Raw genomic sequence first — 12,885 nt, forward strand, 5'->3', positions numbered from 1 at the left:
CTGTACTAATAAAATATATTATATATATACATACATACACACACACACACACATACACATATATACATACACACACACACACACACACACACACACACTTTTCGCCCCAAAGTGTCCACCAATATGCGATGTAAAGTCAGACACATTCAGGGTCAAATGAGGAAACTAGAGAATGTGATTTTGTAGTCATAAATTAAGATTATTTTTTAATTCTAGGACAATTTACATTATAGAAGTCACACGGTTTTAATTTTAATAATGTTATAATGCTACAAATCCATGCAGTATAGTAAAACCCACATTTCTAAGAGAACTTGAGGAGTTGTGGTTATAGTCCTTGATAGATCTTAGGGGGATCTAATAGCATCTTTATTCAGTCCGTCTCCTAATTTCTGACTACCAGTTGCCTTCAAAACCCAAATACTGACAACTAGAGGAGGTAATATACTGGCAGCCTATATTTGCATTCATACATGATTAAACATCACACGGTATCAGTCTCCCAATATCTAATTGTTAAAGGGGTTGTGACAAGTTTGATTTGTTATCTCGTAGCTCACACAGCCTGCAATACAAAGCATAGCCACCACAAAATGTATGGCGCTGCACTTGGAGTAGTGAAGAAACCAGCACTGCGGTCACTTTGTGTGATCTGATTGGGGCCCGAACTTGATTTGATATTGATGACCACTTTAAGATGGGCCTTCTGCACACAAAAGAATCTATTTGGTTAGGGTTTTATAGCTGGGATACTCATAAATAAAGAACACAAATATCCCAGGAACCTTTAAAAATATTGGCCCGATTAGTTTCACAGTACATATTCATAGTAATGAGAACCACTTGCTCATAATCGACTGTGCAATATTAAATGATAAAATACTGACTACCTAAAGCCACCACTAGAGGGAGCTTCCAGTATACATTTCGCTTAATGATTAAATAATAATAGACAAGACCCGGAGCTCCCTCTAGTGGTGGCTGCAGAGACAGAGAATGTTCTCTTTTAGCTACCAGACCCCCTTTAAACATTTAAAAGGCCAATAATCACAATATTCATCTTGGAACTAAGGATTCCTGTGGTTGTACCTTAGGAGGTCAGACACTTATTCCCTTTCCCATGGGACCATTAGCGTATATGATAGCACAACCTCTTAAAAAAAGGGGTTCTCCAGAAAAGAAATAACCCTTTAAGAACAATCTAAACTTCTAACACGTTGACATCTCGTACCTTTGACATGCAGCACGATAAAGATGCAAAGAGGGTACAAATAGCCCTTTAAAATGATTTACAGTATTCATTTCTTTTACCAATTCTGGAAGAATAGAAGGACTCCTCACGCAGGTTAAAAACAAAAGCATAATTGTTCAGGACTAGGAGACAAAATTATTTCTTTGAACACAGCGCCACATCCGTCCACAGGTAGTGTGTGGTAGTGCAGCTTAAGCCAAATTTATTTGAATCGAGTTGTAATACCACATGCATCCTGTGGAGAAGGATGGCGCTGTTTTTTTTTTTATAGTAAAGGACAACTCAAGTTACTACTCCTTATTAGATCCGTACCCTAGGGCATTGTAGGTTACCGTAAGGAGGCAGGAGCGAGCCCCCAACTATACAGTTCACTTCCAAACATAATTTATATACTGCACTGATATAGAGAAAACGTTGAAAAACTTCACACTACTGCATTACAACAGTGTATTGCTTCCTGCAGACACTGACCCAGCAGGGGGTGTCAGATCCTGAAGACTAAGAGCTTAAAAGGGGGAAACGGAAGACTTTAACCTCGGAAACCAGACGTCTCAGGCCTTGGTGGATCTTCTACCTTGACTAGGACTCCCCTGGCCAACAATAGCAATGGATTGGATTGGCTGTTTCAGCTGTATGGGGGTTATTTATCATTGATTTTCCTGGTATTTTTTTAGAGTTAAAAAATGTCTCAAAGAAGTCACATTGAAGGATTTTCTACGGCTCAAAAGTCTCACAGGACTATATACACCTCTTCATTAATCTGGCCTAAACATAGAACTACTGTGAAAAGCCACATTCATGACTTGAGACTTTTGCAAAAAAAAATCTCATAAAAGTCTCATAGTTCCTCTAGTCCCCTGCTGGTCTATGTGCTGAGACTTTTTATGCATTTTGAGACTTTTTTGGGACTTTTTGAAAAAAAACCAAAAAAAAATCCCAGACAGAAAATAAACCATATGAACACTTATTAAAGGGCCAAAGCCACTTCAATGGATCTGAGGGGCAGTGGAGCTCCAAAAATAGACATAGAACTACCCCAAGGAGCTGGTCTAATGATTAATAACCCCCTATGTCCAAGTCAGGTGGCCAAACCCAAACCCCCTCCATCGGGTCCACTCATCTCTAGTTGCCAATGCTTTTCATCCCACTTTTGATAGGTCCACTCCGAGTCCACCCGAAATCTGTTGCCAGACTCTACAGCGCCACCACAGGAGGAATGAGGCATTACATATTGCCCATTCAAATCAATAGGATGTACCTCATGCGTGGACATCATGGGGTCTCAGGGATGAGAGAACTTTTTAAAGCCTTTCTAGGCTCTGGTTAGTACATGAAGGTCTTTACTAGTCTACCACTTCCCCTTTAATTGATATTCGATCAATGAAAAAAGTTCCTTATAATCAGGATGAGAATAACTTACTATAAATTACACACAACAGCAAGGAAAAGCATAATGAGGCCATCCCCTTCACGACAGACAACTCCCAGCATGCCCTTAGCAGCCACTGAAAAAAAGAGAGTCAGCGAATGTCATACAACGGCGTAATGGCCGGTGTCGGCGTTGAGGTCCGCTAAGTGATCGTGCCGATTGATGCAGATGCACCGGATGTCGGGATGACCGATTTCTCCCGGATTGAGACGGATGATAAAATGGCTGATGCCCGTGTTTGGGCTGACGGAGAGTTCGCGGGACTTCTTCAGGTCGGGAGGAAACGCGAAGCTGAGATCTTCTACAAAGTACTTGATCCAGTTCCTCATGTAAGCGCCGTGGCTGACCAGCAGTATACTGGCGTCGAAGGTGACATCATCGTCTCGGCGCCCATCTTGGGTTTCACCGGTGCGACGTATAAACGTGGAGAGGTCTTTGGCGGTCACTGGCTCGCGGCCTGCCGCACCATGAGCCGCCTCCTCCGTGGAGCTTTTTTCATCCAGGACCATTTGGCAGAGGAACTCAAAGAAGTCCTTGGCCCGAGCTCGGACCTAAAAAAAACAAAAACAATTTCTCAACTACGCCACCCCTGTGCACAGGTTGTGTGTGGTACTGCAGCTACTAGAATGTCAAGTAACACATACAACCAAACTCAAAACAAGCTAAAAATCACATTCCTGGTGACAGGTTCACTTTAACCCTTTGACTGCTGCCAGCCATATGGACATTGACCGTCGTTCCTCATGACTTCAATCGGTGAAACAATGTTCAGATGCTATGACAGCCTGGAGTCTTTGTAAGACTTCAGGACCTGTCATTGCTGACGATCTGTAACAGTGTGCCAGTGTCACACATCTATAGAGAATCCCCCATATACTACACTACAGTAGTATTGCAGGATATACGGTAGTAGGAGCTATCAGGGGCTTTACGGTCACCAAAAGGTCGTACAGTCCCAAAAATGGCAGCAATGGAAAAGTAATTTCATCCTGCAAAAAAGTTATACCTTACACAGGTCCATGGACCGAACCATGCAAAAATTATTAGTGTCACTAAATGGCGAAACAAATGCATTTTTTTCCTACAGGATGTTTTATTTAAAAAAAAAAAAAAAAAAAAAAAAAGGGTGGTTTAGCATCCAAAATCACATTCACTGGTTTCCTTTAAAGGAGTTTTCTTACTTTTTTCTAACTCATTGCTCCCATAGAGTTGAAAGGAGATTGGCCGCGTAACAAACTCTGTTCGGCCTGTCTGCAGGAAGGGACTCTCGTTTTCGAGATAGTTGCAGCTCTCAGAGGTGGGATAGGTCATGAATATCAAATCCAAGAAAACACCTCAGGTGCCAAGGGCTCTCTGCGCCTTAAAGGGGTTCCCCTTTGTTGACTCCTCTAGGTCCTGCACTTATCTCGGGAACAGGAGAATTCCTTCCTGCAACCGGGAATAACGGAGAATTGACCAGCGGCAGGAAGGGACTCCTGTTCCCGAGATAAGTGCAGGTCCTAGAGGAGTCAACATGGGTAACCCCTTTAAAGGAAACCTACAATTTGATTTGATGCATTGTGAAGTAAACATACCTTGTGAATGCTGTAGCTACACTGATGCAGGATCATATCTTGGTTAATCTCTGAGCTGAGTGGTTTTGCTGAAAAACAATTATAACATTCAGGACCCTGGGAAAGCTGGGTCAGCCTGGCTGCCTAGATCAACACAGACACTGAGCTTGTAATTACAAATGGAGGTTAGTCAAGACAATGACTAATCAACCTGAGCTGGATCACTCATACACAGCAGCTGGGGGATGGTGCAGCAATTGATTATTCTGTCTGGCTGGGAGAACAGTGATTGATTGCATCATCCTCTCCTGCAGTGAATAACTCACGTGCTACGAGAAGCACTGAAGGAGCCATAGAAGCGACAGAGCTTCATTATCATAATTTTATATCTGTTTTATCAGCAAAACCACTCAGCTCAGGGATTAACCAACATATGATCCTGCATCAGTGAAGCTACAGCATTCTCAAGGTATGTTTGCTTCATAATGCATCAAATCAAATGATAGGTTGCCTCTAAGGCACAAAGAGGACTTGTCATTAAAGTGGTATTCAAGTCTAATGTGACATATGACACCTCTGGAACGGGAGTCCCTTCCTGCAGTCAGGCAGAATGGAGAATATGACGTGCATGCTCGGCCAATCTCCATTCACCTCTATGGAAGCAAAGGACGTAGGTCAGCATATTGGTGTTCCCATACACCTGTATGGACAGTACCTGCCCATGTGTGAGCAGCTCTCATTCTAATGATAGTTGTGGGCCCCAGAGGTGGCATCTGTAGTTTGTATTGCACAGTGCTGTGTTCCAGCTGCTGCAGAACTTCATTTTAAATAGTAAGACCTCATTGTATATCAATCCATAGTGGGCAATTGACTCTCTTCTACCCCCAAAGAATTACCTGCTGCAGGGTTTCTCCTCCTGGGGGAGTGTATGACGGACACTGCTCTCCAGATTTCTTGGCCATGATCTTCAGCTCGCCCAGAGGCTGCCCCTCTGCAATGCCGTATTTCTACAAACACAACACTTTCATTATAACTTTTTAAAATGCAAAACAGATGATACCGTGTATATCGGGGTATATCACCCTAGTGCCGCAGCCATCAAGACATCACGATATCCACTGACTACTAGTGACGATCAAACTTCCCTCTCTAATGTCCCTCTTTTACTGTCAACTTAGCTGTATGAGGGTTTGTTTTTCTTGTGACACTAGTTTTCTATACTATATTTTCTATATACAATATATATTCTATATATGTACTATATTTTCACTGCACTTTAAAGAAAATCTACCACCAGGATGAAGGAGAGGCTGAAAACCCCTTTTTTTTTTTTTTTTACAATTTATTTGGAACCTTTTGGGATGCAAACTTTTTTGGAGGGGGGCAGAAAAAAGAAAAAAAACACACTGGGGCAGATTTACTTACCCGGTCCATTCGCGATCCAGCGGCGCGTTCTCTGCGGTGGATTCGGGTCCGTCCGGGATTCATCAAGGCAGTTCCTCCGACGTCCACCAGTTTCGCTGCTGCGCTGAAGTTCCCTGAAATGCACTGAAGTTCACGATCCTATCCTGGATGAAGGTAAGTGCAAGCTCCGCGACACAATTTCCTTTTTTAAATGCGGCAGTTTTTCCGAATCTGTCGGGTTTTCGTTCGGCCACGCCCCCCGATTTCCGTCGCGTGCATGCCGGTGCCGATGCGCCACAATCCGATCGCGTGCGGCAAAATCCCGGGGCAATTCAGTTACAATCGGCGCAAATAGGAAATATTCGGGTAACACGTCAGGAAAACGCGAATCGGGCCCTTAGTAAATGACCCCCATTGTTTTTTTAAGAGCATAATATGAATTTTCTTTTATTATTTTATGTATTTTTGGGTTTGAATTGACACGATATTCCACATCTGTAACACCTACTATATACTCTTCCGGTGTTTCCCCGATAGTAAGACACCCCCGAAAGTAAGACGTAGCAGGGGTGTAAGGGGGGGGGTCGTCTAATGTAAGACGTACCCCGAAAGTTAGACGTAGTAAATTGTACCTGCTTCAGGACCATGGACAACATACAGAGGCAGGGGGGGAACCGGAGCGGAGGGGGGATTGGTGGCTGCTGGCTGGAGTCGGCTGGCGGGGGCTCGATCTCGATGCAGGATCCGGGAGCGGAGGGGTGGAAAGCGGACGTATGTGGGGGGCGCGTTGGAGCCGGCTAAAGGGTGGGCGGGAGCTTGATGCCGGCTGGAGATCGTGGGGCCGGGGCATACAGAAACACGCAGCCTCCGTGCCCTCATGTGCAGCCTCTGACTGGACCAGCAGCTCCTTCACGAGGAAGAAGAAGCCACACCTCTACCCAGCACCACAGAGGAATTGATCCGATCGCCATTACGGTACCAGGTACTGCAACCCTATGGGAGAGAGTGTGTGGGATACTGTATGGGGCTGCAACCCTATGGGAGAGAGTGTGTGGGATACTGTATGGGGCTGCAACCCTATGGGAGACTGTGTGGGATACTGCGATCGGATTTTGGCGCATCGGTGCCGGCATGCACACGACGGAAATCAGGGGGGGGCGTGGCCAAACGAAAACCCGACGGATTCGGAAAGAAAAAAAAAAAAAAAAAAGGTGTTGCGAAACTTGCACTTACCTTCACCAGGTATAGGCCCGGTGAATTTCAGGGCATTCCGGCGGGCCACGACGGATGTCAGCGCAGCAGGGACAACTGGTGGATGGCGGAGGAACTACCTTAGTGAATCGCCGGAAGACCCGAATCCACCGCTGGATCGCGAATGGTCCGGGTAAGTAAATCTGCCCCATTGTGTGAATGCGCCCCAAAACTTTCCCTAAAGAAGTTTTGCAGCTTCAGGGATGAGAAGGTTGTGGCGATTAAAGTTTATCAGTCAAAATAAAGAAAACCAGGGACACTTACTCATAGATCCAGGCACTGTGAATGTTATCAATGGCCTCCTTCCATCTAAAATCAAGTTTTAAAATTATGCTAATGAGCATCAACGAAGAAGGTAACGTAAAAAGATGACCACAGTCATCACGGTGCCGGGATCTATGAGTAAGTGTCCCTGGTTTATCATGATACAGATTTCCTTTAAACACTCCTGTGCACCTGAAGATCTTGTGATCCTGGATCACAGCGAAGCGTTTTTACATCTCCCGTTAACTCCTTCTGTTCTGGATTCCATTATCAGGATCTGAAACAATCAGATCCTGATAAGGGCACTAAGACCAGAAGCTAGACATTTCTAGCAGTGAATCCAGGATCCCTGCAGGAAGGGGGCCCTAAATATACAGAAGTTCTGCAAATTGCCCTATATTTACAATACACTTTCAGGAAGGGGTTAATCTCTGAAACATCCCCTATCTGGGTCCATATTTTAAATGGATTTTTGGAAAGAGAGATGGAAACGGTTCACTCCATTCATTGGCCTCCAGGACCGGTGCACCCCTTATCTCAGAGCACTTACCCTCTCCCGCAGCCTGGCATCATACTTTATGTCTACCTCCTCACTCAGCTTATTGTTCTTCATAATGGTGGACGCCGTCTACGAGAGGAGAGAATAATTCAATATTGTAATTACGTGTATAACCTTCCATTATAATCTGCATTATATGATCTGATCATTGCATTAAGGCTCAAACAGAAGCCCAGGTTAAAAACTGCTCCTATGCAGACCTATGTGTCACCATGGTAACAGACTACAAATAAAACTCTGTGTAGTCTGACTCCGAAGTGCTGTTTGATTGTTATCCCCTATCCACAACATAGAAGATAACAATGTGAGCAGGAAGAAAGGGGGGGGGGGGTAATAACTGCTGGGACCCCCACCGATCACTAGATCAGGGATCCTGTTCTCGCCAATTCCAGGGTCGGCAGGTCGAGCATCATTCTGCTCAATTCTATACTAAAGGAACACCAGAAATCTTCAAGAACAATGCCCAGGTTGCATGCTTGACCTGCCGCTCCTTCCGTAAGTGAAAACAGGACCGCAGGAGTACCGTATTTTTACACTTGTAGTCCAGTGCGCCTTATATATGAACCGTACTTACAGACAACAGCTGCCTGGAACTGTGCACAGGTCTGCCACCTGCTGGTCATTCATCCTTATAATCCGCTGCTCCTTATATATGAACCTAGACGTTTTAACAGGCATTTATTGATGGAGCGCCTTATAATCTGGTGTGCCTTATAGTCCGAAAAATATGGTAGATTGTACAAAGGAAGAGACGACTGAAGCATCAGACTACACAGGGTTTAGTTGTAGTCTGTAACCATGGAAACATATAGCTCCACATGGAAGTTGAAGGCACATAACAATTATGCTTTAATTGGCCGGCTAGAATATAATTACCCCATTACTGCTCCCTATGGACATGAATATATGGATTTGAACACTGAGAGAGGTGTAAGTATTGTATATCGGAAGAGCACTTACCTGCTTTGCTCGGATCAGGTCACTGGAGAACACATGAGTGAACCTGACATCACTCAGGAATCTGCCGGCAGCCTCCGCCTGCATGAACCCTATTTCAGAAAGGGGTTCATCTATGCCTTGACCTGCGGAAAAACACAATGCAATTCAGGAAGGCAAAACGGCAAACTTTAGGATGCTCCAAATTTTATAAGTTAAACTAAAAAAAAATAAAGTAAAGTATATTACAAAAAAAATGTAATCATTACCGTCACTGCTTGACTGTTATTATGATATAAGACACGTCCTAGTCAGGGTGGGCAGGGCTTTGCTCATGATTGGCTGCATTCAATTAGAATTTGGGCACATGACCTGATCACAAGGATCACGTGATCATTGGGACCGGTGAAGGTAGAAACAACATACAGAACGATCTTGTGTAGAAGGAATGTGCAGTACATGTCTGATAGATGTGGGTCCTGCACCGAGCTCAGGGTTGATCTTAAATGCTGCATCTACCAGGCATTTACAGTACGTCCCCAAGTAAAATATTTGGGCAGCACGGTGGCTGAGTGAGTAGCACTACAGCCTTGCAGCGCTGGAGTCCTGGGTTCTAGTCCCACCCAGGTCAACATCTGCAAAGAGTTTGTATGTTCTCTCCATGTTTGCATGGGTTTCCTACGGTTCCCCCGGTTTCCTCCTACACTCCAAAACATACTGGTAGGTTGTTTAGATTGTCAGCCCCATTTGGGACAGGGACTGATTTGGAAAGCTTTGTGCAGCGCTGCGTAATCTGTGTGCGCTATATAAATAAAGAATTATTATTATAATAGAGTCATGTGCCTTTAAAACCAGGTTAAATGTCCAGCACTAATCACAGTCTTGTTGCTTCACTGATAGTCGAATGCAATGACACTTATGTATGAGAAGGCAGAGATCCTGGCGCCACGCGGGTCTGACCTTTCCATGTGCCAACTCGGAGGGATCCGACCCCGTGCGGCACCGATAACCTCACATAAACCCGGATGAGTGCGATTATAATAGCAGTAGGGACTGTAATAATACAACTGAGCAGGTCATGTCCCTACATAGTGTTAGGTATACGCACATGCATCTTCATGCTTTGCAGCAAATTAATTTATTTAAAGGGATGGTCTTGTCACAACAAGTTATCCCCTGGTGGGCCCCCCACGGATCATGAGAACAGGGGTCCAAGAATAAACACTGCCGCTCCAATCATTCTCTGTGGCACTGATGAAGGTACCATAGAAGCAGAGAGAACTTCGTCCAGATATTTCCAACAGTACCATAGAGATGTACGACTAGTCGCTCCTTTGATATGAGAGTACAACGCACCCCCGTTCTCCGGACCCCACTGAACAGAAAGTTATATTATAGAAGACAACATGTGGCGACCTTTAAGTCCGGTATATTCATGGTAACGATATTGTATAAACTTTGCAAGTTGTACCCTATCGAACAATCTGATGGCTGTGGGTCCTACTAATGGGACCCCCCAAAAAAGTGTAATCATTACCGTCACTGCTTGACTATTACTATGATATAGGACACGTCCTAGTAAGGGTGGGCAGGGCTTTGTGCATGATTGGCTGCATTTAAGTATTTAGTATTGTGTCACGTGACCTGATCACAGGGATCGCTTGATCGTTAGGATCTGTGAAGGCAGAACGATCTAGTGTAGAAGGAATATGCAGGAAAGGTCTGATAGATGTGGGTCCCGCACCGAGCTCAAGACTCATCCTAAATACTGAATCTACCAGGCATTTACAGCACGTCCCTAAGTAAAATAGAGTCATGTGCCTTTAAGACCAGGTTATGGGGTATCTATTTGACGCTCACAGGCTGTGAATAGGAGGATCTTGCGACACAATTTGAAAGTTAAATCCCGCTCTCAGTCCGAATCAGTCAGATCATCCGACGGCCGCGCCCCCCGATTTCTGTAACATGGAAGCAGCGCAACTGCGCCAATAACTGATCGCGGGCAACACAATCCCAGAGCAGACACTTGTTAATTACCTGTGCATAGTCCGACCTGCGACCCTTAGTAAATGAGCCCCATAGTGATGAATAGAATGGAAGGAAACATGGTGGACCTGACAACTCCACCCATTAGTTGGACCCTCACCAATGAGATTGTTATCTCCTAACTTGTGGACTTGCAAAGTTGATAGAACCCCCTTTAAGGACCAGCCCATAAATTTATGAGATATTTGATCTCCTGTTCTTTCTGGAAGACTCTAAGCAGTCCCCGAACATAATCGGTTCTTGTCCCCATGGGGCTCACAATCTAAATTGTGGGAGGAAACCGGAGGAAACCCACACAAACACGGAGAGAACATACAAACTCTTTGCAGATGTTGACCCTGGGTGGGACTTGAACCCAGGACTCCAGCGCTGCAAGGCAGAAGTGCTACCCACTCAACCACCATGCCACCCATAACAAGTATGTTTTCCAAAATCCCCTCCACTTTCAGTATAGGGTGAGGTGAATTTACCAGGATTGTCGCCCCCTCCCCCCCCGAATAATAATTAACATAATTTCCTACCTTGAAGTAACTTTTCTTTGTTGTATCGCGTCTCCCCACTGAACAGGAAGAAAAAAAATGAATAGTATATTAAATTTACTAATAAGATTCGAATACATTTTATAGTAAAAATCTGATTATTAGCGCAGGTGGGTAAAGGAATGACGCCAAGCTGTCAGCCCATTGCCTTTCCAGCTGTGCCAGGGGAGGGGTCACGACTTCACCGAGGACCAAGATCTGACCTCTGAACCCTGGAAGAGGGCGATCAGGGGTTTGCAGAATTCTGTTCCTTTTTAAAGATGATGAATTTGACTTTTTTGACAGATGCTGCAGTGTAAAGCATGGTGGACTAACTGTACAAGCACAATAATAGATCTATAATCAATATCCGAAAGCTCAATAAAAGTCTCTAGTGTGGTTCAGGTATCGGGTCACATGACGTATAGATGCGACGCCACCCGCTAATGCAACACCGCCCCTTTAATTGACACGATGCCACTGCAAATGCAATGTAGCGCCACCAAAAGGGCATTATTAGCCAATACTAGCAAAATTTGTATATATTTGCATAGGTATATGTGATAATTGATCAATGACCCCTATGATGGGCACATATGATGCCAGTCTACACGCCCACCATAGTCATGCCCTTCTCTGCAGACCCCCAGGCAACATCTATGACCTTTCCCAGCACAGATCCCTGTATATAAGGACCTGGGCATACAAAGGGGACTTACTGTCTGACGATGGTCAATGCAAACCTAGCCATGGCTTAGAGGTCGGCGGCCACCTGACAAACACAGCTCCGCATTGCAGGGCGACTCCGGCTCTGGTACAATGTGTAGCTCTGCTTTCCAGAGAACGGCCAATCATCGCGCCGCTTAGAAGGATTTGCCAGCAGCGGAGATGTTACGCGGCCGCTGATTGGCCAGCGCACACAGCGTAGGGGGATTAGGAAGCTCCTGCGCGCCGCCCTCTGTGTGAGGGAGAAGTGTCTGAGGTAACAGGAGAAGGGACCCGAGGACAGCGCCGGTACACACAGTAACCATGAAAACTGCATTTATTTGCATGTTTTACCTGTAAAATCTGAAAATACACCCAAAACCTGCAGTTTTTATTCATAATGCACCAATTGAAGCTAACCAATCAGGGCTCAGCTTTTATTTCCCCACAGCTGTTCATAAAGTGAAAGCTAAGCTCTGATTGGTTGTGGAGAGCCACACTTTTGGTCTCAGCCGCTTTTGATAAAATTAGTCCCAAAAGTGTTTTTGGCGGAGGAGTTTGACTTAAAATCAGGTGGGGCTGCAAATTTTTGGTAAGTTTTTAAGAAAAACTATCATATCATGAGTAGCGGATGCACGGCGTGACTTTTTATTAAGAAATTAATAATATTAATGTGAAAAAAAGACAATTGTGAACAATGTGTGGTGAGAAATCAGAGCGGAGTATGAAGGCGCGTTCACACGTTGCGCTTAGGCTGCGGTCACACGTGGTATTTTGAACCCGATTTTGGTCCGTTTTTAAGCAGTCCGTCAAAAAGTGCGTGCGTTTTTGAAAAAGCATCTGTTTTTGACCAGTTTTAATTAAGATAATTGGTAAAACCTGTCAAGAATGGATGCGTTTTTTTTTAACGGACGGCTTCAAAACGGCCAAAAACGGGTTCAAAACGCCATGTGTGACATCACCCTCAG

The 12,885-nt window shown here is 44.7% G+C and overlaps 1 protein-coding gene across 1 annotated transcript; it reads right to left on the bottom strand.

Annotated features, from left to right (window-relative positions):
- Positions 1–189: 189 nt before the first annotated feature.
- On the bottom strand, positions 190–12,087 carry TIGAR (TP53 induced glycolysis regulatory phosphatase). Its single transcript, XM_072145420.1, has 6 exons — positions 11,932–12,087; positions 11,216–11,253; positions 8,673–8,794; positions 7,704–7,781; positions 5,131–5,241; positions 190–3,232 (listed from the first exon to the last, which is right to left on the bottom strand). The coding sequence occupies exons 1-6, from the start codon at positions 11,961–11,963 to the stop codon at positions 2,783–2,785; spliced, it is 831 nt and encodes a 276-aa protein (XP_072001521.1). The 5' UTR covers positions 11,964–12,087; the 3' UTR covers positions 190–2,782.
- Positions 12,088–12,885: the final 798 nt, after the last annotated feature.

This window comes from Engystomops pustulosus, chromosome 4 (assembly GCF_040894005.1).
Source record: "Engystomops pustulosus chromosome 4, aEngPut4.maternal, whole genome shotgun sequence".
In the NCBI taxonomy this organism is placed as follows: Eukaryota; Metazoa; Chordata; class Amphibia; order Anura; family Leptodactylidae; genus Engystomops; species Engystomops pustulosus.

Bases quoted from the DNA above. Each gene is read 5' to 3' on its own strand.
- TIGAR (XM_072145420.1), bottom strand. From the start codon at position 11,963: ATGGCTAGGTTTGCATTGACCATCGTCAGACA. The intron at 8,795-11,215 runs GTAGGAAATTAT...GTTTTTCCGCAG, and splicing joins CAAAGAAAAGTTACTTCAAG to GTCAAGGCATAGATGAACCC. The intron at 5,242-7,703 runs GTAAGTGCTCTG...TTGTGTTTGTAG, and splicing joins ATGCCAGGCTGCGGGAGAGG to AAATACGGCATTGCAGAGGG.